The sequence below is a fragment of the Anabrus simplex genome, chromosome 5 (assembly GCF_040414725.1).
Source record: "Anabrus simplex isolate iqAnaSimp1 chromosome 5, ASM4041472v1, whole genome shotgun sequence".
NCBI lineage: Eukaryota > Metazoa > Arthropoda > Insecta > Orthoptera > Tettigoniidae > Anabrus > Anabrus simplex.
The window spans coordinates 373,240,693-373,267,552 of record NC_090269.1 but is presented as its reverse complement, the minus strand read 5'-3'; the positions used below and the strand labels follow the sequence as shown (position 1 = coordinate 373,267,552).

General features: G+C 40.9%; 1 protein-coding gene across 1 annotated transcript; it reads right to left on the bottom strand.

Annotated features, from left to right (window-relative positions):
- Positions 1 to 14,232: 14,232 nt before the first annotated feature.
- Positions 14,233 to 23,656, bottom strand: ETH (Ecdysis triggering hormone). Its single transcript, XM_067148185.2, has 3 exons — positions 23,498 to 23,656; positions 17,464 to 17,575; positions 14,233 to 14,423 (listed from the first exon to the last, which is right to left on the bottom strand). The coding sequence occupies exons 1-3, from the start codon at positions 23,654 to 23,656 to the stop codon at positions 14,233 to 14,235; spliced, it is 462 nt and encodes a 153-aa protein (XP_067004286.1).
- Between the last annotated feature and the right edge of the window lie 3,204 nt (positions 23,657 to 26,860).

Sequence of the window (26,860 nt, the reverse complement as noted above, 5' to 3'; positions counted from 1 at the left end):
ACTTAAGAATTTCATTCTAAGGCACTGTAACACAAAGTTGCGGGATGGCACGATGGTAAACTTCTGTTTTAAAAGAAATACAATGAAAATATAAACGAAATTAGTTTATTCTTATATTTTGTTAACAATTTTAACATTCATTTCAATTCTTGCTTCACTGTATTTCTGGGCAAAAGACCTATAGTTCATCACACGGGTCTTCGAAACATTCTCGTTCATAATCATTAACAGCTTGTTCATTTTCACTACAACTGTTCTTATTATGACTTCGAGATGCCATTTAAGAAAGGCACTTAATTTCCACTCTTTTCCTAAGCGGTTACCTAGTCATTTTTCAAAATCTTAGTTTCTATGGGTTTACATTCACGCCAATATCAATAGGTAAAGGATTCCTTAACTTTAGACTTGCCTGTCGTGCCTTTGTGATCTTGCGCTCAATACCTGTTTCCAAATAGTAGCCTACCTCACTTATAACTACAAAAATGCCTCTTTTCGTGCAACTGAGTACAATTTTTTGACACTGTGAAATCTTGAAATGAAGTTCGCTAGCAAATTTCAGATAAATCTGTGTTTCTTCTTTCCAATTCAGTGGTTCCCAGGTTTGTCTAATCACTTTCACTGTTCCGTACCTTTTGAACACCTCAAGATATTCATCTGGACTTATTTTGGTCGTCATCTTCTTCAGGTCTTTCTCAATGAGTCCAAAAATCCTATCTGACGGCAAACATGAGTGTCCAATAACTCATTTCTTTGCCTCATTCTCCAGCCACGTATAAGCAGACACATTGACAGGGCGCAGTTTGCTTTGAGATGTGCCTGTTACAACAGGCAGTTTGTAACAGTAGAGTTGTCTGGAATATTAAGCCGCTGATCACTTAATTTTGGAAAATCAAGGCTTTTTTGGCAATCATAGGACATTAAAATGCCGGCCCCGTGGTGTAGGGGTAGCGTGCCTTCCTCTTACCGGGAGGCCCCGGGTTCGATTTCCGGCCAGGTCAGGGGTTTTTACCTGGACCTGAGGGCTCGTTCGAGGTCCACTCAGCCTACGTGATTAGAATTGAGGAGCTATCTGACGGTGAGATGGTGGCCCCGGTCTAGAAAGCCAAGAATGACTGCCGAGAGGATTCGTCGTGCTGAACACACGACACCTCGTAATCTGCAGGCGTTCGGGCTGAGCAGCGGTCACTTGGTAGGCCAAGGCCCTTCAAGGGCTGTAGTGTCATGGGGTTTGATTTGGTTTTATAGGACATTAAAAAAACAGTCCTCCTCTTTTTTCTTCAGATGTCGATAAAAATTCTCTGCTTGTTTTTTTGTGGATGGTTCTCTTCAAAATTAAGGTTGATCTTTCCTCTTCATTCCTTTCAAACATAATACAGTACATTGCTCTAGTTTCAAGCCTGTAGTGCACTCACCTGTGCCTAGAGAAGAGAACTCTAAATTGAATCTGGTATTAAAAACGTGCCTAAAGTAAGTTTCCTTTACTTGCAATTCAACTTTCTACCTTTATTACACATACGCAATTTCAGGTGGACATTCCGAAACATTGTCTTCCATATTAAACGAAAATATTTTCCCAAATACTTATAAGGAAAAAAATGAAAAACATGAGCACTAAACTTACAAGCACGCACCGACAAGAGAATGTAAACAAATGGTCGCCATGTCAGTTCGATGTCACTTATAGCAGTCTGATTGGCTGAAGCGGTTATGTCGGTTTTTTATAGAAACTTTGTTTGGAGGTGTCCGATTATGAAAGAAACTGCATATTTCTTTGTTAAAAATAAAGTACAAGTATTCGTTTTTGAAGGACATGGGCCACTAATTCAGAGAGAGCATTAAAAATACTATAATGATCTATTCTTGACCCAATTTTGATATAGGTGGCGCATGTCCGTGTTTGATATTAGACACCTCATATAGGACAAAAGATAGAAGATAATAATAAACAAGGAATAATACATATGTCAGTCAAGGTGACATTTTAAGTCCGTGGAATAGGAAGCCATTTTCCTTCAATCCATGATGTCTGTCTGTCTGTCTGTCTGTCTGTCTGTCTGTCTGTCTGTCTGTCTGTCTGTCTGTCTGTCTGTCTGTCTGTCTGTCTGTCTGTCTGTCTGTCTGTCTGTCTGTCTGTCTGTCTGTCTGTCTGTTCATGTGTGCAATGTCCATCCAAATCCACGGCAAACAAGGATCTAAAATGTTTGTCATAGGTGGGCACAGGTTTTCACCTAAGACGCATGGCTGTGTCTAAGAGCAATTCTTGCACCAAGACATGAAGCTGTCAACGTCATCAACAAGCAACACTCACAAGAATTATCCTGTTTTCTATACGTTGAAGAGTCCATCGACATGACATGTCATACAGATGAGGCTGTCAACTACACGATACAGATTTTGAACTATTTGGAATCACCTGGAGCACCCTCGAACATCTTGTGGTGGACGATTGTGGCACCGATTATCCTCAGGAATATGAATCATTCCCTCTGTAATGAACACGGCTTTGAAACTGGTGACGAATATTATTGAAGCCACCATCATGATTGAGCATGCCGAAGTAGTATTCCTCGGACTGTAAGTCAGGAAGCCAGTTTTGGTCCGCGACACGAGGAGCCACCAGCCCGTAATATTCGGAAGTGTTTGTGTGTATGTGTGCGAAGCCCACTGAAATCAACGACACACAGAGATCTGAAATTTTGACATAGGACAATCGCTTAAAGTTGTAGGACTCCATCTTCGAAAACGGTGCTTTTGCCATTGTAAACTGTACGTGGATTGTTCAAGACTTCGAAAGGCAAACACTATACAGTATACATCTTACCTCCAAATGGAAGGACATTAATATACTTTATTCCGAAGCTCTATAAGGATACAATATATTTTTTATTATATAACATGGTCTTTTACATCAACCCGGTATCTTAAGCATTGAAAGTAACTTCTTCTTATTCTTCTTATTCTTCTTCGTTTAGGCCTACGATGGACCACGTGGTTCTTAACTCTGATGAGCTCTTTCCTTCCTCTTAGCCCAGTATTCCTTCATTCTAGTGCTATGGATGTCTTTTCTTTCTTGAGTCCATTTCACTCCTACTCCTGGACGCAGTGATTTAGTTGTTAGTGAGTGGAGAGAGTCAGATGTCCTGACTAACGTTCTGAATTTATCTCGGTTGTAAATGTCAATGTGATCAATGTTTAGGTATTGTAGGTCTTTCCGCACTAAATTCGACCATTTGGCATTTGTTGCTTTCCCTCTAGATACAGTGTTGAAGATTCTTGAAGTGAGTCTCTGCCTGTCCATCCTGACCACGTGACAATAGAACATTAGTCTTCTCTTCCTCATAGCTGTTGTAATGCTCTCTATTTTACTGTACAGTTCCTTGTTGTTCATGATTCTGTAGCCATCTCCTTCTTTAATGGGATCCATAATCCTTCTGAGGATCTTTCGCTCTTTCAGTTCTAGTTTTCTGAGTTGTCCTTTCCGGGTCATGTTTAGGCATTCTGAGGCGTACAGTACAGATGGTCTTACTACGGTGTTGTAGTGTCTAAGTTTAAGATTCAAGGAGAGGGATTTAGACTTGTATATGTTCTTACAAAGATGATAAGCTCTTTCTAATTTAGTGCATCTACTCTTCATTGCAGGATCCTCATTAACATTTGGGGTTATCCACTCTCCAAGATATTTGAATGAGTTGGCCTTGTGTATTATTTTGTCCCCCAAAGAAATGAAGTTGAGTGCTTCTTTGATGTTGGTCAGAAATTCTGTTTTATTGACAGCGATCTTTAGCCCTGCTTTAGCTGCTATGCGTTCTAGGGAGGATAGCTGGCACGTAGCTTCTTCCATACTTGAAGCTATGAGTGTGAGGTCATCTGCGAAGGCTAAACAAGTAACTGTTAACTTGTCTTTTTTGTAGCCGATTTTTAATCCAGAGTTGTCAGCTAGTGTGTTCGTCCATTCCCGAATGACCTTCTCCAGCAGACAGTTAAACAAGATAGGGGACAAACCATCTCCCTGTCTAACACCTGTTTTGATCTCGAAGATTTTTGATAATACCCCTCTGAATTTGACTTTGGACATGGTGTTCGTTAGAGTAGCCTTCACAAGATTCAAAGTCTTCTTATCCAGTCCCATTTCAGTCAACGCCTCAAAGAGGGACTGTCTGTCTACCGAGTCGTAAGCCTTCTGGAAGTCAACGAAAATTGCTACATAGGGTGAGGTGCTGAGGTTTTTGTAGGTAAAGATAGTTTTGAGGTTCAGAATCTGAAAGTAACAATATACTAAAAATAAAATTATGAATTTCATGCAATTTACGTCAAAACTATGTGAGTTAATAAATGTAATGTTTTAATTTGCTTTCAAATAAATAGTTTAGAAACATCTAACGGCTGAATTAATAAACGCAGGCAGAGTCGCGGGCACATGCTAGCAGAGTAAGTTACAAGATTGTGAACAACTGCAAAATGAACTCGATAATGTTGTGAGATGGATAGCAGGAAATGTTATGGTGATAAACGGGGTTAAAAATCAGGTTGTGAGTTTCATGAATAGGAAAAGTCCTCTCAGTTTTGTAATGACTGCGTTGATGGGGTGAAAGTTCCTTTTGGAGATCATTGTAAGTACCTACGTGTTAATGTAAGGAAAGATCTTTATTGTGGTAATCACATAAATATGATTGTAAATAAAGGGTACAGATCTCTGCACATGGTTATGAGGGTATTTAGGGGTTGTAGTAAGAATGCAAAGGAGAGGGCATACAAGTCTCTGGTAAGACCCCTAATAGAGTATGATTCCAGTGTATGGGACCCTCACCAGGATTACTTGATTCAATAACTGAAAAAAATCCAAAGAAAAGCAGCTCGATTTGTTATGGGTGATTTCCGATAAAAGAGTAGCGTTACAAAAATGTTACGAAGTTTAGGCTGGAAAGACTTGGGAGATAGAAGACGAGCTGCTCGACTAAGTGGCATGCTCCGAGCTATAAGTGGGGAGATGGCGTGGAATGACATCAGCAGACGAATACGTTTGAGTGGTGTCTTTAAAAGTAGGAACGATCACAATATTAAGGTAAAGTTTTAATTCAAGGGGAAAAATTGGGGCAAATATTCGTTTATAGGAGGGGGAGTTGGGGACTGGAATAACTTACCAAAGAAGAAGTTCAATAAATTTCCAATTTCTCTGAAATCATTCAAGAAAAGGCTAGGAAAACAACAGATAGGGAATCTGCCACCTGGGTGACTGCCCTAAATGCAGACCAGTAGTGATTTTTTGAATAGTCAGATCATAACATAAAAGAAAACATGGTGGCCGAAGTAGCCAAACTGCTGGTACTGGCGAACGCGAAAATATTACGCATTGCATATTATACCACTGGTGGTAATTTAACATGTTAAAAGTAAGAGCGTAAGGAAAACCACTGTTGCACGTATGAAAACGCTTCGCTGACAACTATCCATCACATATAATAAACTAGAATCACATCATCTACTAGAACACAGTAGATGGACAGCCCCACCTTAAAAGAGAGCAATAAGCTATTTATTTATTCGTATCAGAAGCATACATTTTACATAACATAATGGTACCTAATGGCATATATCAAATAGTGTCTGCCCAGGATTTTACCAAATCACGGGCATTAGGTGTCGCAGCCATCAAGTCGTCGATTGTGCAACTTAAAGGACACTTACTACAGTTCATGAAATGGGCTGTTGTTTGGTCTTCACCACATTCACATAGCCTGGATGTGGCAGGAAATCCCCACTTTACCATATTTATTGTTGATCTACCAACCCCAATGCCTAGCCAGCATACTGGCCTTCGGTTCAGAGCGTCCCGGATTCGATTCCCGGCCGGGTCGGGGATTTTAACCTTCATTGGTTCATTCCAGTGGCCCGGGGGCTGGGTGTTTGTGTTGTCCACAACATCCCTACAACTCACACACCATAATACTATCCTCCACCACAATAACCGCATTTACCTACACATGGCAGATGCCGCCCACCCTCATCCGAGGATCTGCCTTACAAGGACTGCACTCGGCTAGAAGTAGCCACAAGAAATTATTATATCTCCAGATGAGTACAAAAGTGATACCCTACATACGGACCACGATTGTCGGATTCTTTTGAACTAGTTTACAAAAATTTCCCCCTCCCAATACCGACATTTATACTAGAGCCCCACCTGGCTGAATATGAGGACATTACGAAATCATCTGACGCCTGGCTCTATCGGCTTCTGTGAAGCAGTATTGTATTCTACCACCGAGTGTGAAAATCCGTCCATGAAACTTGGTATTTAAATTTCGGATCAGGCCGAGGATAAGTTGTTCAATAGCACTCAACAGGAGGGTGGCTTCAGATCGTTGCTGAAAATAAATGAAATGGCGTATGGCTTTTAGTGCCGGGAGTGTCCGAGGACATGTTCGGCTGGCCAGGTGTAGGTCTTTTGATTTGACTCCCGTAGGCGACTTGTGCGTCATGATGAGGATGAAATGATGATGAATACAACACATACACCCTGCCCCCATGCCAGCGAAATTAACCAATGATGGTTAAAATTCCCGACCCCGCCGGGAATCGAACCCGGGACCCCTGTGACAAATGGCCAGCGCGCTGACCATGGAGCCATGGAGCCGGGCATATTTTCGCTTAAGAAATAATACCGCGTATCTGACAATGCTCTTATTATCCATTATTACCCTTAAGACTTTTTACACCTCCCAGCCACATATGGATATACAATCCATCAGAAGAATGTTCGTTGCGTTAATTTTTCTATGCATGTTTGTAAAAGAAAATTAACCTTAAGTACAGTATACTGTGGGAGTGCGTAAATATATCACGCAAACATACATTCCTACAGTACGGCACGGTAAGGTTCATTTTCCTTTACACACCTGCAAATGAACACAACGAAAATTGTTCTGGTGGACTCCATATCCGTATGTGGCTGGAAGGTGTGACCAGTCTTAAGGAAAATAAAGGATGGCAAGTGCATTGTGACATACGAGATTTTGTTTCTTCAAGGGCCGGGCTAACATTTGAGGCACTGGCCTTCTGATCCCACCGTGACAGTTTCGACCCTGGCTCAGTTCGGTGGTATTTGAAGGTACTCAAATACGTCAGCCGCGTGTCGGTGCATTTACTGGCACGTAAAAGAATTCCAGCGGGACTAAATTTCGGCATCTCGACGTCTCCGAAAACCGTGAAAAAGTAATTAGTGGAACGTTAAGCTAATAACATTATTATTATTATTATTATTATTATTATTATTATTATTATTATTATTATTATTATTATTATTATTATTATTATTATTATTATTATTATTATTATTATTATTATTTGTTTCTTCAAGGACAATAAACAATCTATAGGAGGAGAGCGAATGTGTTATATTCACGTAGGGCCTTGATGGAGAATGAAGCACCGAACAATTACGGCTTGATAAAGAACTCTGTATTAGGCAGGCAGTGAGCTGATCCCACAATCGGCTGTCGTGAGAATGGTTTTCTGTGGTTTCCCATTCTCATCTCTGGGCAAAGACGAGGACAGCACACATTCATAGGCCACAGCCGATTCATTTTCACCTTTCATCTCACTTCAAATCACCACCACACATCTCCTGGCCAGAGAAAATACGTCGCCCTTTTCTGCATGTCCCACCTTACCACTTTAAAGAATAAATGTGAAATGAAGCTAAATGGTTATGAAAATAACTCAGCACAGGGTTTTTTATATTACTTTCAAATGCACCTTTGAATGCCCATTTTATCAATGCAAGATCCATTTAAATTCTTTTATTGTAATCCATCTCTTACTTGACCATAAGCTGCACCTTGACCTGACATACACTCTAATAAAATTTCAAGAAAATTATCATTCATAAAACTGCCCAATAGCGTATATTCAAGTTGTTGCGGTTAAAATGCTCGTAGATGGATTTGTGTCCCACGCTGTCGGTTCATCGCTCGTCGGTGTCTAACTGGCATGGTACGTGGGACGTCCTGCCGGTGGTGGCGAGTCGAAAGCGCGCGGCCGCCGTGGTTATCCGCGTGCGGTTCCTGCGCGCCGTAGGCGGACCCCGATGAAATCCTATGGCGGTGCTCTTCATCGAGTGTCGAGGTGGGCCGGCACGTTTACTTTGAACAAATTAGAGTGCTGCGCCTGAATACTAGGTGCATGGAATAATGGAATAGGACCTCGGTTCGATTTTGTTGGTTTTCGAAAACCGAGGTAATGATTATTAGGGACAGGCAGGGGCATTCATATTGCGACGTTAGAGATGAAATTCTTGGATCGTCGCAAGACGGACCGAAGCGAAAGCAACTGCCAAGTATGAAGGAAAGAGGTTTGAAAGCGATCAGATACCGCCCTCGTTCTAACCATAAACGATGCCAGCTAGCGATGACTCGGCGGGCAGCTCCCGGGAAACCAAAGCTTTTGGGTTCCGGGGGAAGTATGGTTGCAAAGCTGAAACTTAAAGGAATTGACGGAAGGGCACCACCAGGAGTGCAGCCTGCGGCTTAATATGACTCAACAGGCCTCACCAGGCCCGGACACCGGAAGGATTGACAGATTGAAACCTCTTTCTTGATTCGATGGGTGGTGGTGCATGGCCGTTCTTAGTTGGTGGAGCGATTTGTCCGGTTAATTCCGATAACGAACGAGACTCTAGGCTGCTAAATAGTCGCATCCGGTATCCGTTCGTGCTACCGGCGACAACACATCTTCTTAGAGCTGATAGATGAAACGTTAATAGAGAGTGTTGCTGGAATGAAATAAAATGCATTGAGCTACGGTGCTACTGCCATTTATACTCTGTTGTCTATGCTTTTTTTCTATTTTCTTTACATTCTGCTTTCCGTCTCACCGACATAGATACACTGACTGACAGAGCAAATGCAACACCAAGGAGGAGTGGTTCGAAAGGGATGAAAGTTGGGGAAAAAACAGAGTCGGCACGGAAGAATAATTGATGTTTATTTCAAACCGATATGCAGGTTACACAATGCGCACGGCATCGACTCAGTAGGATGTAGGACCACCGCGAGCGGCGATGCACGCAGAAACACGTCGAGGTACAGAGTCAATAAGAGTGCGGATGATGTCCTGAGGGATGGTTCTCCATTCTCTGTCAACCATTTGCCACAGTTGGTCGTCCGTACGAGGCTGGGGCAGAGTTTGCAAACGGCGTCCAATGAGATCCCACACGTGTTCGATTGGTGAGAGATCCGGAGAGTACGCTGGCCACGGAAGCATCTGTACACCTCGTAGAGCCTGTTGGGAGATGCGAGCAGTGTGTGGGCGGGCATTATCCTTCTGAAACAGATCATTGGGCAGCCCCTGAAGGTACGGGAGTGCCACCGGCCGCAGTACATGCTGCACGTAGCGGTGGGCATTTAACGTGCCTTGAATACGCACTAGAGGTGACGTGGAATCATACGCAATAGCGCCCCAAACCATGATGCCGCGTTGTCTAGCGGTAGGGCGCTCCACAGTTACTGCCGGATTTGACCTTTCTCCACGCCGACGCCACACTCGTCTGCGGTGACTATCACTGACAGAACAGAAGCGTGACTCATCGGAGAACACGACGTTCCGCCATTCCCTCATCCAAGTCGCTCTAGCCCGGCACCATGCCAGGCGTGCACGTCTATGCTGTGGAGTCAATGGTAGTCTTCTGAGCGGACGCCGGGAGTGCAGGCCTCCTTCAACCAATCGACGGGAAATTGTTCTGGTCGATATTGGAACAGCCAGGGTGTCATGCACATGCTGAAGAATGGCGGTTGACGTGGCGTGCGGGGCTGCCACCGCTTGGCGCTCCTTCTTGGTGTTGCATTTGCTCTGTCAGTCAGTGTATATCTTATGGCGGCGATTGGATGGGAGAGGGTCAAGAGTGAGAAAGAAGCGACAGCGGCCTTAATTAAGGTGTAGTCCCAGAATTTTCCTAATGTGAAAATGGGAAACTGAAAACTGCTAGCTATGTGGCGTCTAGAATTTTACCTATAAGTCAGACATTATTGCATATATAATTGCAGAGCGCGTTAGTCACCATCTGTGTGTGATCTGTGGTCTCCGGAGAGGCCTGATGTAGGTCTTTGACACCCGTGGGCGACCTTCGTGCTCTCTTTGTGTGGGTGGAGGAGGACAATGAGGAAGGGTGTGGGTAAGGCACAGAGCCTGCTCCTGTTGCATAACATCAATGCGTGTGCTAAAGGCTTAATGTCTCTATTAAATGATGAATCACCATCAACATATGCCCTCACGCCATAAGAACACTGGTTAAAGATCTGAAATTGAATCTAGTGACTAGAAACTGCTTACCATTACCAGTCATTCCCTGTCAGTCAACATTCTGATGGTGATTTTTTTTCTCGCCAACGGTGTTCGAACCGGCGGTGTCAGACCTTAAAGATCTAATACCATAACGACTATGGCCACTAGATGGGCATGTGTTTAACGCACTCCAAATGATCTATTCAAACCTGAGAGCTTACCATCTTTCGTTCAATCTATTTCATGGCAGAGTTCATCGTGACTCGTTATATTATATGCCTAAGTACGAATATCACTTCTGAGGGCGCTGAATAATCCTATTTTGCAAAATTATATTCTAAATAGAAAATAAATTGACGGAACATGTGCGGTTCATGTATTAGTGATGGTCGAATTTATCAAGGAAGGAAAGCACGAGTCTTTAGATGAAAGCAGTCTTTCGTTCCCGAGAAAACGGTACAAAGTCGTCGCGAAACAAAAGCTTTCCTACATTTTGTCTCGTTTCAAACACTATAAGCGCTGAAGACTTCGTCGCTGAGAAGCCAAAACCACGAATGTGATAATGTGAAAATGAACACAACGAAAATTGTTCTGATGGACTGCATATCCATATTTGGGTGGGAGGCGTGACCAGTCTTAAGCGAAATAATGGGTAGGGAGAGCATTGTCACATTCCCGGTTTTGGCTCGTTAGAGAATATTTGTTATACTGGATGGTGAAAGAAGATGTCAAAATATTAAGAGGAATTATTGGTTTCCAGAGGGTATTTGATTTCTTAGCAACGTGTCGTGTAAACCGAAGGCGATGTAATAAATTTACACTGAATTCAGAATCACACAAATAAATAGATTGAAGGAACTTAACTCACAGAGGAATGCAAAGTCCTTTCTATCAATCTCTATGCCCGTAAATTAAAAAAAGCATGGGTCCATTTCGTTTTTCAACGCATAACTTGAACTCATAGGGCTGATTGCAGAAACGATTACTAGTTTTAAGCCTTAGACAACATCTACATAAACAACGTCTAAGTTGAGCACGATCTTCGACTGCATAAACAATGTTCAGTCATTGTCTAGCTAGATGTCATTTAAAGTTTCAATATTGGTTCGAAAATGGATATCACACACATTACTCAAATATGGCTAAGTATGAGCAGGACTTGTCCACGTATAAGAACATCGCTTTCGACGGAAATAAAATCTCATAATATTATCAACACTAAAGCGACACGCCACCATACGACGACATGCAGCTTTGATTATAGCAGGGCGTCTCAGGGTGCATGCACCCGTGCATTGCGCGGTGCACGGTGCAAAATACGACTTCGCTTGGTTGACCAGAGTGCAGACCACCACTCCTCGATTTGGAGCAATAGCGCTCTCTCTCTCTTTCCCCACACCTGGCTTGCTCGCTCCGCCTGTCTCCCTCTTCCACACTTGCTCCGTAGCGCTCCAAATCCAGCCGAGTTGAGCTGAGCTTAGCCGAGTAGCCCAGAGACGAAGCGTTGGTCCGGTCCGAGCCAAGCCGAGTGGGACCAATGCACTGTGCACAGGACCTCTGCACCTCAGTTTGCACGCGTGAGATTTTGGGCGTTTGAGAGGCCCTGGATTATAGTATTGTTACGGTGAGTGTAATCTAAATAGCTTCTGCGAAGGGAAGATGAAACTATATTACTGTGTAATCGAATGAGTTGTATGGGCCATATAGACGTAGCTTGCATTCTAGAGATCATACGCTCGAAACGCACCATAGGCAGCCCTCGAGATTATTTGTGGTAGTTTCCCCCTTTTTTATATCAGGCAAATATTGAGGCTGTTATTATGGCCACAGCTCTTCCTTCCCATTCCTTGCCTTTTCCTATCTCATACTTGTCGAAACCTTACCTGAATTAGCACGACAATTGTCTGCAAAAAACCCACACACACACAACCTACTTTTTAGTGTCACTATTATCTGTGCTTTCTTGCCAGTAAGTGTAATACAGTAACTGAATCCCTCCCGGTTGATGTACGTGACAGCCCTCTCACGATCAGGACAAGTTATTCTCATGTGGATGCAGTCGAAGTGACCAATAATTTCTGAGAAATTGTCCCAAATACAATAAAATGTATCGGTTGCCAAGAATTGCAGTCAAGTTGACAGTTACCGGGCTGTTCCTTGTGTCATATGTTTCATGGTACATAACCTCTGATTTTGACTCACTCCTAAAATTTGAGGTTAAACAGTGTTCTCGGCAGTGTTTAAACATGACCACTTGAACATCAGTTTTAGACCGTGTCTAAGTGATAAATAACGTCTTTGCAATGCGGCAGCCATACTTCGACATTGTTTAACCGGAAACAATTTTTAAAATGATGTTTGTTCGTGACGTCGACCTCTGCAGATCTTTTGCCATTACTTTCACCATATATGATAGGAACCTGCGTGTAAGTGTAATTGCGGAAGTGTAGAGTGTTGAATGTGAGGAAAGAAACGTTAAGGACGACACAAACACTCAGTCTCCCAGGCCAGGGATATTAATCATTTACAATTAAAAATCCCCTGACCCGGGCGGGAATTGAGTCCGGGGCCGCCGGGTGACAGGCAGACGCGTTGCCCCCTACACCGCGGAGCCGGACAACCGGAAACATAGTCTGAATACTGTTTCTGAAATCGGCCGATAGGCAGCTGTGGTGTAATTTTGCAACCTATTCTCTACTCCATCAGTTCAGTGCAAATGTTTCACAATACAGTGCTTCTAACACTCAATGGATCAGCGGCAAAGTGTCTGCCTCCCGAACCCAGATCGCGAGTTCAGACACGACAGAGGGAGTTAGAATTGTAAAAGGAAAGTAAATTTTACTTGTCGGACATTGTCGGTATGTAAGAGATCTTAGGTGATTCATTCAGAGTTTGCTCGAAAAAATGAATTAAAAACCCAGCGATACACTACCCAACAAAGTTTTAGTACCCGGCAGAGTAAAACAAAGAGGAACACCGAAAGTGATACACAGCTAGCCTAAACGGCATCAAATCAAAATGTTTGCCCAAGGTAGGTGAGGTCTTGCGATTAATATTAACGCTTAATAGTATGGATTTAGGTAATACATTCAAAAATGAAATTGAATTCATCTTCAAAGTGAATCAAAGTTCGATCAGACTTGATCATTTCTTAAATAATCCAAAGTACATATGGTGTAATGAGAGCCTCCGTGGCTCAGGTGGCAGCGCGCCGGCCTCTCACCGTTGGCTTCCGCGGTTCAAATCACGGTCACTCCATGTGAGATTTGTGCTGGACAAAGCGGAGGCGGGACAGGTACTCCGGTTTTCCCTGTCATATTCCATTCCAGAAACACTCTCCAATATCATTTCATTTCATCTGTCATTCATTAATCTTTGCCCCAGAGGATTGCGACAGGCTTCGGCAGCCGGCACAATTCCTATCCTCGCCGCTAGATGGGGGCTTAATTCATTCCATTGCTGACCCGGTCGAATGACTGGAAACGGGTGTGGATTTTCATTTTTCACTCATGGTGTAATAAATATTAACACAAAATAATATTCAAATAAGTAGATGTAATTGCAACATACCACCAAATATTACAAAGATATATCATGAAAATATTTTTCTGCCACTACCACACCGTAAACTACTCAACAAACCAGTCCATAACAACACGCGTTCAGTCAGCAAGATCAGAAATTCTATTCAAATATACCGGTGAAATCCATAAATATTTATTCATGGTAAACGTAGTATACATTTACTAATGTTTCTCATGTTCTCTTCATTGTTAATGGATATGACTTTTAATTTAATGAAAATACTACTACTACAACACATGACACATTGAATGTATTGATGATCTATTTACGTGTATAATACAGTTTACATAATAAAAATAAGTTACCAAACATCATTTCATTTCACATCAGTGTCCACTTAGATACCATCCTTTGGTTGAGAGCCTATCGTTAAACTTCTGCTTGACTTCTTGTCTCATCAAGTTCTTTGGAAGCAGCTGCCCTGCGCATTCGCTGCAAAGCATCATCATCGTCGTCCTCAAATAGACTGATGCCATTGTGGGTTCTGTACAGTTCGGAGACCCACATATCAGGAGATTCTTCAAGAGCACGATCAATTTCAGACCATTTCAATGGTTGTCCTGTAAAGAAAACAATTTACAGGTTACTCCAATATCAATTGTAACAGGCACATTTTCGAATACAAGTTTGATCGACATCGTAAAGAAGAACTGCGCAGAGTCCATGCGGAAGGGCATGAATTTCAAGTGTAAGATTGATATTTCAGGAACTCACGGACGATATGCATCATTAAATCTTTGCAAAGTTCTGCATTAATATTTACTAGGAAATGGGCAAATAACGTTAAAATTTTTAACGATGCATAAAATTTTGTTATTTTATATCGAACCAACAGTTTCTATTATTTGGCTTCTGTGATTTGATACCTGGTCCAATTTTAGGCGTCTTTCATGATTTTATAAAATTAAGGCTATTCGCGGATGATGTTATGCTGTATAGAGTAGTAAATGAATTGCAGGATTTTGAGTGACTGTAGGGAGACCTGGACAATGTTGTGAGGTGGATAGCGGACAAAAGTATGATGATAAACTGGATGAAAAGAAAGTCCTCTCAGTTTTAATTACTGTGTTGATGGGATGATAGAACACTGTAAGTACCTAGGTGTTAATATAATGATCATCATTGGGGTAATCACATTAACGAGGTAGGTAAGAAAGGTTACAGATCTCTTCACTTGGTTACGAAAGTATTCAGGGTTGTAGTAAGGATGTAAATAAGAGGGCGTTCTTGTAGTAAGACCATAGTAAGTGTATGGCTCGAGTTTATGGGACTACTTGATACGAGAACTGGAAAAAATTCAAAGGAAAGCAGCACGATTTGTTCTGGGCGATTTCCGACAAAGGAGTAGTGTTAAGAAAATGTTGGAAACTTTGGGCTGGGAGTAAGGAGACAAGCTGCACAACCATGTGGTATGTTGAGAGCTGTCAGTGAAGAGATGGCGTGGAATGACGTTAGTACACGAAAAAGCTTGAGCGGAGGTTTTAAAAGTCACAGAGATCATAATATGAAGATAAAGTTTGAACTGAAGAGAACAAATTGGGGGAAATATTACTTTATAAGTAAGAGATTGGAAGAAATTATCAAAGGAAATGTTCGATAAATGTCGAAGTTCTTTAATAACGTTAAAGAAAGGCTAGGTAAACAATTGATAAGGAAATCTACCACCTGGGCGACTGTCCTAAATGCAGATCATTGATGACGTTTTATTGATTAATTAGTACTATTTCCGGATCACTGCTCGAAATAGCACAAAATCGAACAAATACATCCGTTTCTGCTTCCCACTTCCCGTAGATGTTAAAACCTCTTCATCGTCTATCATGTTTCCAGCAGCCTGTCATAAATTCTTAAGTTAATACGCTCATTTAAGGTTATTCATTGGTTCCTAAAATTGCAGGTTGTAACATATTCAGTTCAATTCTTTATGCCACATATTCAATAGTTAATATCGTCGCTGCAGTATCAAAGCCGCGAATGTGACAATGCTTTCCCCACTCATTACTTTCCTTAAGACTGGTCATCCCTTCCAGGCACATATTGATATGTAGTACCTCAGAACAATTTTCCTTGTGTTCATTTTCCTATGCTAAAGTGTAAAGGAAAATGAACCTTAAACACATCATACTGTAGGAGTCATGCAAACATACATTCCTACAGTAAGGTTCATTTTCCTTTGCACACCCACATAGGAAACTGAACTCAACGAGAACTGTTCTGATGAACTGCATATCAATATGTGGCTGGGGGGTGGTACCAGTCTTAAGGGAAATAATGGATAGGAAGAGCATTGTCATAGTCGCGTTTTAAGTACAGCTGCGACGATACGTTTCACTTGCAGTTAGTTAATAGACAGTGCAATATTAACTTGAATATTCTTCAGTAATTAATTCTTATGTTTTTCAATTGTTGTTTACTTCCTATGTAACATAATTATCGTTTTCATTAACTGCAATTGTAATTATTCTGCTTTACTTCCCGTTATAACATTTTCATCAATTGAAAATAATTACCATGATATTTAAATTTAATACAGTAAATTCTCATAGATTGTATGTGGTGAAGTTAAGAGAGGGCCAAAGGCCCTAAATTCACAATTTAATGAAGACGCAAATAAATAAATAAATAAATAAATAAATAAATAAATAAATAAATAAATAAATAAATAAATAAATAAATAAATAAATATCCAACTCAATTACTTTTTAAACGAACTCTGGATGAATAAACATAACACTAACTGGGCTGTTATTTGATTGCAGAATACCCATCAGGATTCATGAATAAATGTACAAGAATGCACTTAGACCCATAATGGCATCTGGCTTCGAATTCTGCCCACTGACTGAACGTGTCACATGGAAAGACTGCATTAATAATGAAGCTCTGCGTGGGAGTTTTTAAAAGCACGGTTAAACCAATAAAACTTCTAGAAAACCGACTGCAGTGTTATGGACATGTTACGAGAAGAGAGCCTCAAAGTAGGCTCTATTTCCTACCCACATGAGTTCAATGGATGGCTGAAGGATATGTTCCTAGTTATGAAAATGTTGGCGCAATTTTGCCACCACCCTGTTTAATTCTCCTGCCTATTAGATACTTTATTTCACTCATGAAGCTATGATTTTCCTTTATCAAAGTGTGAGCTGTATGTTCAATGTAATCTGAAGTTTCTGCATACTGTTATCTGCAATGTTTCTAATATTGTAAATGTCTACCATTGTATTCTTCATAAGCAGGAAGGAGGGAGCTGTAGGTTGGTTAAATACTGTACAAATCTGAATGTAAATTAAGATGGTATACAGCTCCTTTAATTTTTACTTGGATGTGTAAACAAGTAATTCTACGACAGTTTTGTGTGTAAATCATTTCTCCAAGTTTACTACACTTAGATTTTCCTTGCTAACTGTTATTAACCTTAATAACATACGATATTTTCTAATTATCCATATTATTAATAATGTTTTCACCGTGTTGTTCGTAGTTTCATTAACTCAGAATATTTTTGTTTATTTTTACTTTCGGATATTTTCCAGGCAATCTGTTATGTTTTTAATTGTCTGGTAATAACTATATAATATCCCTACTACCAGTTCAACTTACCATCTTTGCGGATGTAGAAGTCTTCATGGCCCTTCTTTGAAGGTCCAGGGAGAGTTCCTGAGTTGCGGTACCAAGGCCAACCATTATTTGCTGCCCATTCACTGTTGTCAGTCTGAAAGTAGAACAAGGTAAATGAACAGCATGTCCAACATTCTTCTTTCGAATGAGGTGGTTTAGTTTACAATCAATTATTGAAGTTGAACATTTCAAAGTTGGAGTGAATTTTGCCACGAATGTAGCCATTATCAGCAAATTGCTCCCAGTCTGACATGCAGGAAGTTCTGCACTCATTGCCAGCATTCTTGTTAAGCAGGAAGTTATGGTGGAACGTTATTTCTAGTATAATAAAATGGAACACGTGTTTTGTTGCTCATTTGAATTCTGGTGCTTTGAGAGTCTGTGTCTCCGTGATAATGTTGTAGAGGTTTACAGTTTAAAATGTTTGAACAATTAATTTTGTAGCATCAGACTTATAACATGTTGGTGTAAGTGAGTGATCGGTCACCCATCCATAGAGTGCCCATGGAGAATGTTACTTAATTATACCAGTGGTGTGGGTGGGAATTCTCTCACAACTCTTGCGGTGTACAGCGTTCATAAGTCTACGGAATGCGGGACGATTTTCTCGTATGACGTTACATTTTGAAAAGTTAGAAACCCCTCGGCTGCGGCTTAGTTCTGGTGCGTTTCAGCGAGAGCGGTAGCAAGTTGTAAAGCCAGTGCTATTTGATGCGGCTTTGGTGATGATGCTGTGCGTAGGTCCAGTAAATTGGGTGTGTGTTACGGGTCGGTTTTGTTGTGATGTACTTTTACGTATTTGATTTTCTCTTAGTTCTGCCTCTATACACGGCACCAAGGAAACTATGTAGTGTTGTTACCGTTGTAGTTCAGGCAGGTAAGTTTCTGTTTAAGTACGCCGCATTTACTATGGTGGTGGTTGAGGTCACATCTGTTGCACGTGGTCGGATGCGGAAAGCTGGACATCAAGTGGTGTAGCCGCTGACAATTGAAGCACTGAACTCTCAGCTGAGGTAGCATCTTGAGTGTATTCACATTAAGGTTGGTATTGACATTTGAGAAAGGCGAAACCGTCTTAAATTTATATCTCGGGTAATGATTGTCATGTGTCTATCATGCTCAATCTAACATTAATCCTGTAAAAGCCAAATAATTGTGCATTGTTTTCACTAATATAGGATTGCCATATGTCACGGATATCACACACAGTTCACGATTTTATGGAGTAAAAAGAACGTCCGGGCCGAAAAGATAGATGTTCGCGATATGTTGACATACATGTGCCTTATGGCTGGGATTCAACTGAAAATTTGCCTTACGGAAGTTCTCATCACAACTGTGGGACGGTAGTGTAATACTAGCAACCGTGCAGCCTGTGATGTAAGGTACGGGTGGGTGGTCGTACATTTTTACCTAATAACTGTGCTGGCTGTGATCAGATGGATGGCCATACAGTGTTACCTAGCAACTGTCCAGACTGTGATGTAAGGTATAGATGGATGGCCAGACAATGTTACCTACCAGCTGTGCAGGCTGTGATGTAAGGTATAGATAGGTGGCCATACAGTGTTACCTAGCAACTATGCAGGCTCTGATGTAAGGTATACATAGATGGCGATACAGTGTTACCTAGCAACTGTGCAAGCTGTGATGTAAGGTATGGATGGATGGGCAGACAATGTTACCTAGCAACCGTTCAGGCTATGTCTTATGGCTGGTTGACTCCGAAATTAGCATCCGTTGATGGACGGCTATGACCGAGAAACATATTCATGATCATTCGTTTTTCGCAAAGAAAAAAGTGGTTTCCTTTATTGTACTGTAGTTATTTGGAAGTTTTGTAAGCCAACTTTGGATAATTCAAATTTGTCACAAAATACCTAAACGGACTCATGAACTAATGCATATTTTTGATCGTGAAGGTATACTTTACCCTGTGCCAGCACTGTAGTGATGTTGCAATGATTGTCTTTCTGCGGAGCAGTATTATGGACTACGCAAAACCGTACGATATTATTTCTCTGTTAGGCATTATGCAAATGTAGAAAGACTAATATATCTTGTGTCTGGCCAATGGATAAAAGACAGTAGCAGATTAAAGTCAGAGTAAAGCTAACTGTGCAATGCTGCAAGCACAATACAACATGAAACAAGTAAATTGTAAATTCACATGCTCATTCAAAATCAAAACCAAGTTCCTTTTCTACTCTAAAAAGAAAGAGAAGTAACAGTACAAATGCTTGGTGTAACATTAATGTCCTCGTCATTAAGAGGAGAAGATACATACATACTAACGTTAATTTAATGAAAAATGATTCATTACATCTGCCGTACTACTATGTAAATAGCTGCCTCTGTGGATCAGTGGTAGAGTGTCGGCCTCCGGATCCCAAGATAGCGGGTTCAAACCTGGCAGAGGTAGTCGGATTTTTGAAGGGCGGAAAAAAGTCCATTCGACACTCCATGTCGTACGATGTCGGCATGTAAAAGATCTCTGGTGACACATTTGGTGTTTACCCGACAAAATTCATTAAATCTCAGCCATAGACGCCCAAAAGAGTTTCGGATTACTCGGTCTTCCATCTAGTGGGCCTAGAGTAAAACGGAACGTCGAAATTGACGAGCAGACAGCCAGATGGCGTCAAATTGGAATGTCTGCCCACGGTAGCTGAGGCCATACGATTATTTTTATATTTTACTATGTAAATGATGTCCTGCTTTTTAAATCTTAAATTACATCAATAGTAATAACAATGTTGTTCACTTTATTCCTAATATGGCATATATCACTAAATCATTAAACGTGTACGGCTTCTTTGCAACATATCGTCTGTAAAATGAAATGAAATGCCGTATCGCTTTTAGTGCCGGGAGTGTCGGAAGACATGTTCGGCTCGCCAGGTGCAGGTCTTTTGATTTGACTGCCGTAGGCGACCTGCGCGTCGTGATGAAGACAACACACACACCCATGCCCCTGTATCAGCGAAATTAACCAATGATGGTTAAAATTCCCGACCCTGCCGGCAATCGAACCCGGGACCCCTGTGACCAAAGGCCAGCACGCTAACCATCTAGCCATGGAGCCGGACATATCGTCGGTGAAGAAACAAAACCTCGTATGTCCCAATGCCCTTCATATCCATTATTCTCCTAAGACTTGTTACACCTCCCAGCCACATATCGATATGCAGTACATCAGGAAAATGTCCTTATTGTTCATATCCCTACATGAAGATGTATAGGAAATTGAACCTTAAATGCAGTATGCTGTAGGAGTGCGTAAATACGTCACGCAAACATACATTCCTGCAATAAGGTGCGGCAAGGTACATTTTCCTTTACACATGAGCATAGAAAAATGAACACAACGAAAATAGTTCTGATGCACTGCATATCCATATGTGGCTGGGAGGCATGACCAGTCTTAAGGGAAATAATGGACAGGAAAAACACTAGGAGACATGAGGTTTTGTTTCTTCAATGACGATGTAATGATAATGAAGAAATTCAAAACAGACTTAGGAACACGTCTCAAGTGGTGCTATTTGTTTAGCACTTCCATAACGTGCAACATAAATTCAAATATCTATTGCCCTGTATGTAAGACGTCAGTTAATTACGGATTCAGTTTGCTCCTTTCCATTAAGTTGCAACATGAAACTAATTAGTGCAAAAGTAAGGATGTACCAGATGATCTCTCCTCACGCACAAGTGTCGTTAAGTACAGCTATAATTTGCAGAATGTGATGAATAATGAGCAAAAAAAAAGCTAGTAATTCGAATTTGTACTGCAAATATCAACTTAGAATTAAACATGTATGCCAAAATAATTAGCAGACTCCCTTGACAAAAACCGAACTTGCACAGCCACAAAAGAAAATGTAAGTTACATCAATGTTTACTGAAATTGATGGAACTGCACTTCTTGCATTGCATTTCTTGAGTATTACAGTTTTAAATACATACCTAGTAATGGACCCGTGCTGCGCCGCATTATTTGTTATAAGTAGGTCCGGTAACAGCTCGTCTTCATATGCTTGTCGCAGTGATATTGTTTCGCCTTCCCTTTTCAGTAGTTTTATGAAAATTTAATACCGGTACATAATTATTGATTAATTGTTAATGTAGTTTGTAACACTTCTTTCGCATCGACCATTCGAGCGTATGTGGATCTTATCATTTTCAAACGATCTTGTGCGAGATAATGCAACATACAATGGACCATGACTAAATACTGTTTCGGGTAGGTAGACACCCACTTCTTCAAGAGTTTGCCCCTGCTCTTTATTAATGATCATGCAGAAGGCTAGTCTACTTGATACTTTCCCGTCTGTACGTATGTCGATTGTTTTCTCTTAGCAGCATCTAAGTTATTCAGAACATGCTGCCATCTGTTGAGTATATTTAGAAGCTGGTGAAGGTCAGAGAATCAAAGAATACCTAGCAGAGTATAGTATTCTTCTATGATCAGAGGAAGTGTATACTCTCTGGACTGACAGGGAGTTATCAAACATGGCTGCATTCAATCACACTACTAAGGGTGAAATCCACATATATCAGAATATTAAAGAAAGTGTTATTCGCTTAGCAACCGGCTGTACTGCGCTCTAGAGCAATCCTCCGCCTGCAATTATTGGAGGGATCATTTAGTGATTTCACTTGAGGATTACTACAAGTTGACTGAACTTAGAGACCTGTCAATATTTGATGTGTGTATTTCCGGAGAGAATTAAAATAGAATGAAGCACATCGGCCGAATAAAACGGCTTTACGGAGTGGACACTTCTGTTTTAAGTAAATTTGTTTAATATATGGATAACGTCCTTCGGACGGCCTACGGATGATACTGCACAATCAGAAATATTCTAACCTAGTACCGTATAACGATATGCTATACGATGAGTCATGTAGTGTCATCGTGTGACGTATGTGTAAGGGATAACACACAAAATTCCAATTGTTTGCGCCTCTTCCATCAAAGTATAGTCCGCACACCTTTTATCGACATTTCCTTGTACGGCGGGGGGGGGGGGAGGCGGGAGCTCTCACGGTTTCGGTTATACTGCCAACTGAATGAAAATGAAATCTGAATTGAATCGATAATATGATCGATCGATATGAATTTTCTAAACCTTTATTATCTTAAGCCAACAACTGTGTCATACACACTTTATATAACATTATATAACATTTCTCGATGCGAATCTTGATCCCAGCATGAATTCTATAGTTTGGCTTTGCTGTGTAAACAACAACAGTACTAGTACGTAAAGTGTACGCCAGGTGTCACACAGTGATGCATAAGCGATTCATAGTTTGTGTTTCAAAGGTTGCCAATACGAATCTCGAAGATACCCGAGGTCGACCTATTCAGCACTAGGGTGTCCATGTATCGCTAAAGGGTGCGCGTACGTTACCTATCTATTAACCAACATACGAAAGGTTTTGTTGCAAAGTGGGCCATCTTGACCTCAATCAGTTTCTTACACTACTGTAATGAAATGGAAATGGCGTATGGCTTTTATTGCCGGGAGTGTCCGAGGACAAGTTCGGCTCGCCAGATGCAGGTCTTTTGATTGACATCCGTAGGCGACCTGCGCGTCATAATGAGGATGAAATGATGATGAAGACGACACATACACCCAGCCCCGTGCCAGCGAAATTAACCAATTAAGGTTAAAATTCCCGACCCTGCCGGGAATCGAACCCGGGACCCCTGTGACCAAAGGCCAGCACGCTAACCATTTAGCCATGGAGCCGGACTACACTACTGCTGGAGTGTGTAAATACGCCACGCAAACATGCACTCCTACTGTACGCTACGGTACGGTTCATTTTCATCTACACACATGCATACGACATGAACACAATCAAAATTGTTCTGATGGACTGCGTATCCACATGTGTTTCTGACAAGTGTTAAGGAAAACAATGGCTAGGAACAGCGTTTTCAGATACGCGATATTAATCCCACAGCGATTATACTAGAGCCCAGGATCAACGAATGTGAACTTACCAAAGGTGCCAGGGTGCGACGACGACCAATACGAGGCACTTCAGAAGGCTTGGAGTTCTTCAGATAGAAGTCGCTTCTCCTGCCAATGCGTGGAACAGATTTCGACGCTTTAAGGAAGAAGTTGGTGCCGTCGTCAGCATTCGCTGGTGTCGTCACCATCGCAAGTAACACCGTAGACGTAACCGCTGCTAGCACTAACAATTGATAAACATGTAATAACTTATTATTTACAGACCAAAGTAGAGATGACACAATAATAACAATCCAAATGAAGGGGAATGAAAAAAAGTGGGTGATTTCATTCAAGAATCTCATTACATGGGGAAATGTGAAAAATACTAAACCAGAGTAGGTTTCCTGTACTAATTTGTTTTTAAATAAATTCATGTGACAACCTTACATCAATAATGACATCGTTAGAAAGCATTCCGATTCCTCAAAACCCTACAAATGATATTGTACGTCATTTTCTATCTTTATTTTTCTTATGTTAATATTTTTGCGGATAACTCTAACAGGTCTATTTCGCGTTCGGACTGCACGACTAACCGCCCAAGCTTGTACTTGTTTGTAAATTATCAAGTTCGCTTCTTAAATAATATACTTTAGCTAACAGTAAATGGTTCCTGCACCCAACGTTCTTTGTTTTACAAAATAATTGCAAATCCAGTTTTTAAGTAGGCATCTTCTTCAAATTAATATAAAATTATTAAACTGAATAATAATGATAGCTTTGCCACCTCATTGTACGTCCCGCTAATTACTTACATAGTTTCCGGAGATGAAGAGGTGCCGGAATATTTTCTCGAAGTTGTTTTACGTGCCGGAAATCCACTGACACGATGTGGCAAATCGATGGCTTAATTAAAAAACCTCGTAACTCTCAATGCTCTTCCTATCCGTTACTTCCCTTAAGACTAGTCACGCCTCCTAGCCACATATTGGTATGTCGTCCATCAGAACAGTTTTCATTGGGTTCATTTTCCTATGCTAACGTGGAAAGGAAAGTGAATCTTAGCGTACCGTACTATAGGAACGTATGTTTGCATGCCGTATTTATGCACTCCTTTAGTACAATGTACTTGAGGTTCATTTTCCTTTACACGTTAGAATACGAAACTGAACACAACAAAAATTGTTCTGATGGACTGCATATCTATATATGGCTGGGAGGCGTGACCAGTCTTAAGGGAAATAATGGATAGGAAAACCATTGTGACATACGAGGTTTTCTAGTTAGGCCATCGATATTTGAACACCTTCACATATTATTAAACTGAGCCGGGATTGAACCCGCCAACTTGCGGAGGAAAAACGTGTTCTACCATCTGAACGAGGTGGGTCAACTTAAACTAAACCACTCGACAAAAATAATAAATCCTATTTCTTTAGTATATGCCTAGAGAATCACTGACTTTGTCATTTATTTTATAGGAATAATTTATGCCTAGATAAAGGTGTGCTCTATTTACCTTGAAGTACAGTATGTGGGTTCTATTTCCTCCAATAAATAACAATATATCCCTCTGAGCAATACAACTCATCACTTCAGATCGAGAAATGTCAAGTAAACCCCAGAATCTAGACTCCGTCCCCATATTTCTATTGTTGTGTAATACAATGTTCCCGGTGACGATTTCAGACATTGCCTGTCCGGGGGATCGGGTAATTCCAAAACTACTTGTACTGTGTAACGATAGTTTAGAAACTAATGAACTTACTGAATGTCCAGTTCTTGAGAGACGTCTTACAGCTCACTGACGACATTTTGTTGAAATTAATGACAGGATATCTGGAACACAGCTTTTGTCTGAAACTGAGAACACATTCGCATCAGTGGTGGTTCTCTACCTCACAATATAACATGGAAACTCTATTTCAGTGAGGAAAAATACGTACATGAAAAAGATTGACTTTGTATTACTATTATTTATCTGAGACACTTTCAATAATATCAGTACATTTTTTACTGAAATAAGCAACATTCTGTAAACTTTGCTTATTTTTCATCCAAAGAGATCTTTTTAAAATTTTCCACGTATCCTAAACACTTTGGTAACTCTAATAGAGTTCAAAAACGTGTAACTCGAATATATCCTTTGTGGAACTTTGGTTTTAACTTTGTTCTACTCTGAGAGATAGTGATGTTCTTTATTTGAAGGTGAAATGAAAATATTATCATCATCTTTTAACGTTAAGAAGTAAAAAAGGAAGCATATCCATTTCTCAAATAATAAGAGTACAAAGTAGAGAACTCAAAGGTCATAAAGGCTCAGAGACTCGCAAGTTCAAATCGCTTCAAGGGATCGAATTGACCAAGGAACATGACGCCATGAATCAGGAAAAACTTTTTTTGCAACCCTTTGTTATGTATATTTGTTTTTCTTTCGAAATACATAGAACTGATGACCATGACCGTTTGAAATCCCTAGTATGAACTATTAACTCAGTACTAGTAATGTTTGTTTTATTGAACAATTTCCTAATATCGCCGGTGAAGAGACAATACTTTGTATCCCACAATGCTCTTCCTATCCATTTTTTTTGTAAGACTTGTCACGCCTCCCAGCCACATATGGATATACAGTCCATCAGAACAATGTTCGTTTTATGCGAGCGAGTAAAGAAAAATGAACCTCGAATACAATATACTGTAGAAGCTCGTAAGGACGTCATGCAGTACGGTGCGGTAAGGCTCATTGTTCTGATGAAATGCACATACAAATGTGGCTGGGAGGCTAGACCATTCTTAAGGAAAATAATGGATAGGAAGTGGACTGTGACATACGAGGTTTCCTTTCTTTTGCGACGAATTGCTAGCTCTGTACTCGGGAGACAAGTGGGTTCGAATTCCCCGTCGATTAACCTCGAAATGATTTCCCATGCTTCAAATTCAACCCCGGACAAATGCTGGGATGGTACCATTCTAAAGGACACGGCCGCTTCCTTTCCATTTCCAGGCCATGCAATTACACCTACACGAACAGACAAAACCCATATACGGCGATACATGCAAATCACTCCCATGAAGAATGGCTACAGAGCTGGCTATTGCTACCCTTGTAAGGCAGACCCTCCGTTGAGGGTGGGTGGAGTCTGCCGTGTATGGGAAACAGCGTGTTCGTTTGGTGGAGTATAGAATTGTGTATGATGTGCGAGTTGCAGAGACATCTAGTCCCCGATCCAGATGAATTAACCATTTAAGGTTAAAATCTCGGACCCGACATGAAATCGACACAGGGACCGTTTGAACCGAAGGCGACTGAGCTTCAACGAAGCAGCCAGACTTCAGAATTGGTGAGCTGAACATAATATCTTCGGATATTCCCGTCACTGAACACCATACGCTAAAAAGGAATCCAT

Bases quoted from the DNA above. Each gene is read 5' to 3' on its own strand.
- ETH (XM_067148185.2), bottom strand. From the start codon at position 23,656: ATGGTGACGACACCAGCGAATGCTGACGACGGCACCAACTTCTTCCTT. The intron at 17,576-23,497 runs GTAAGTTCACAT...TTCTACTTTCAG, and splicing joins GTCGCACCCTGGCACCTTTG to ACTGACAACAGTGAATGGGC. The intron at 14,424-17,463 runs GTAAGTTGAACT...TTTTCTTTACAG, and splicing joins CTTCTACATCCGCAAAGATG to GACAACCATTGAAATGGTCT.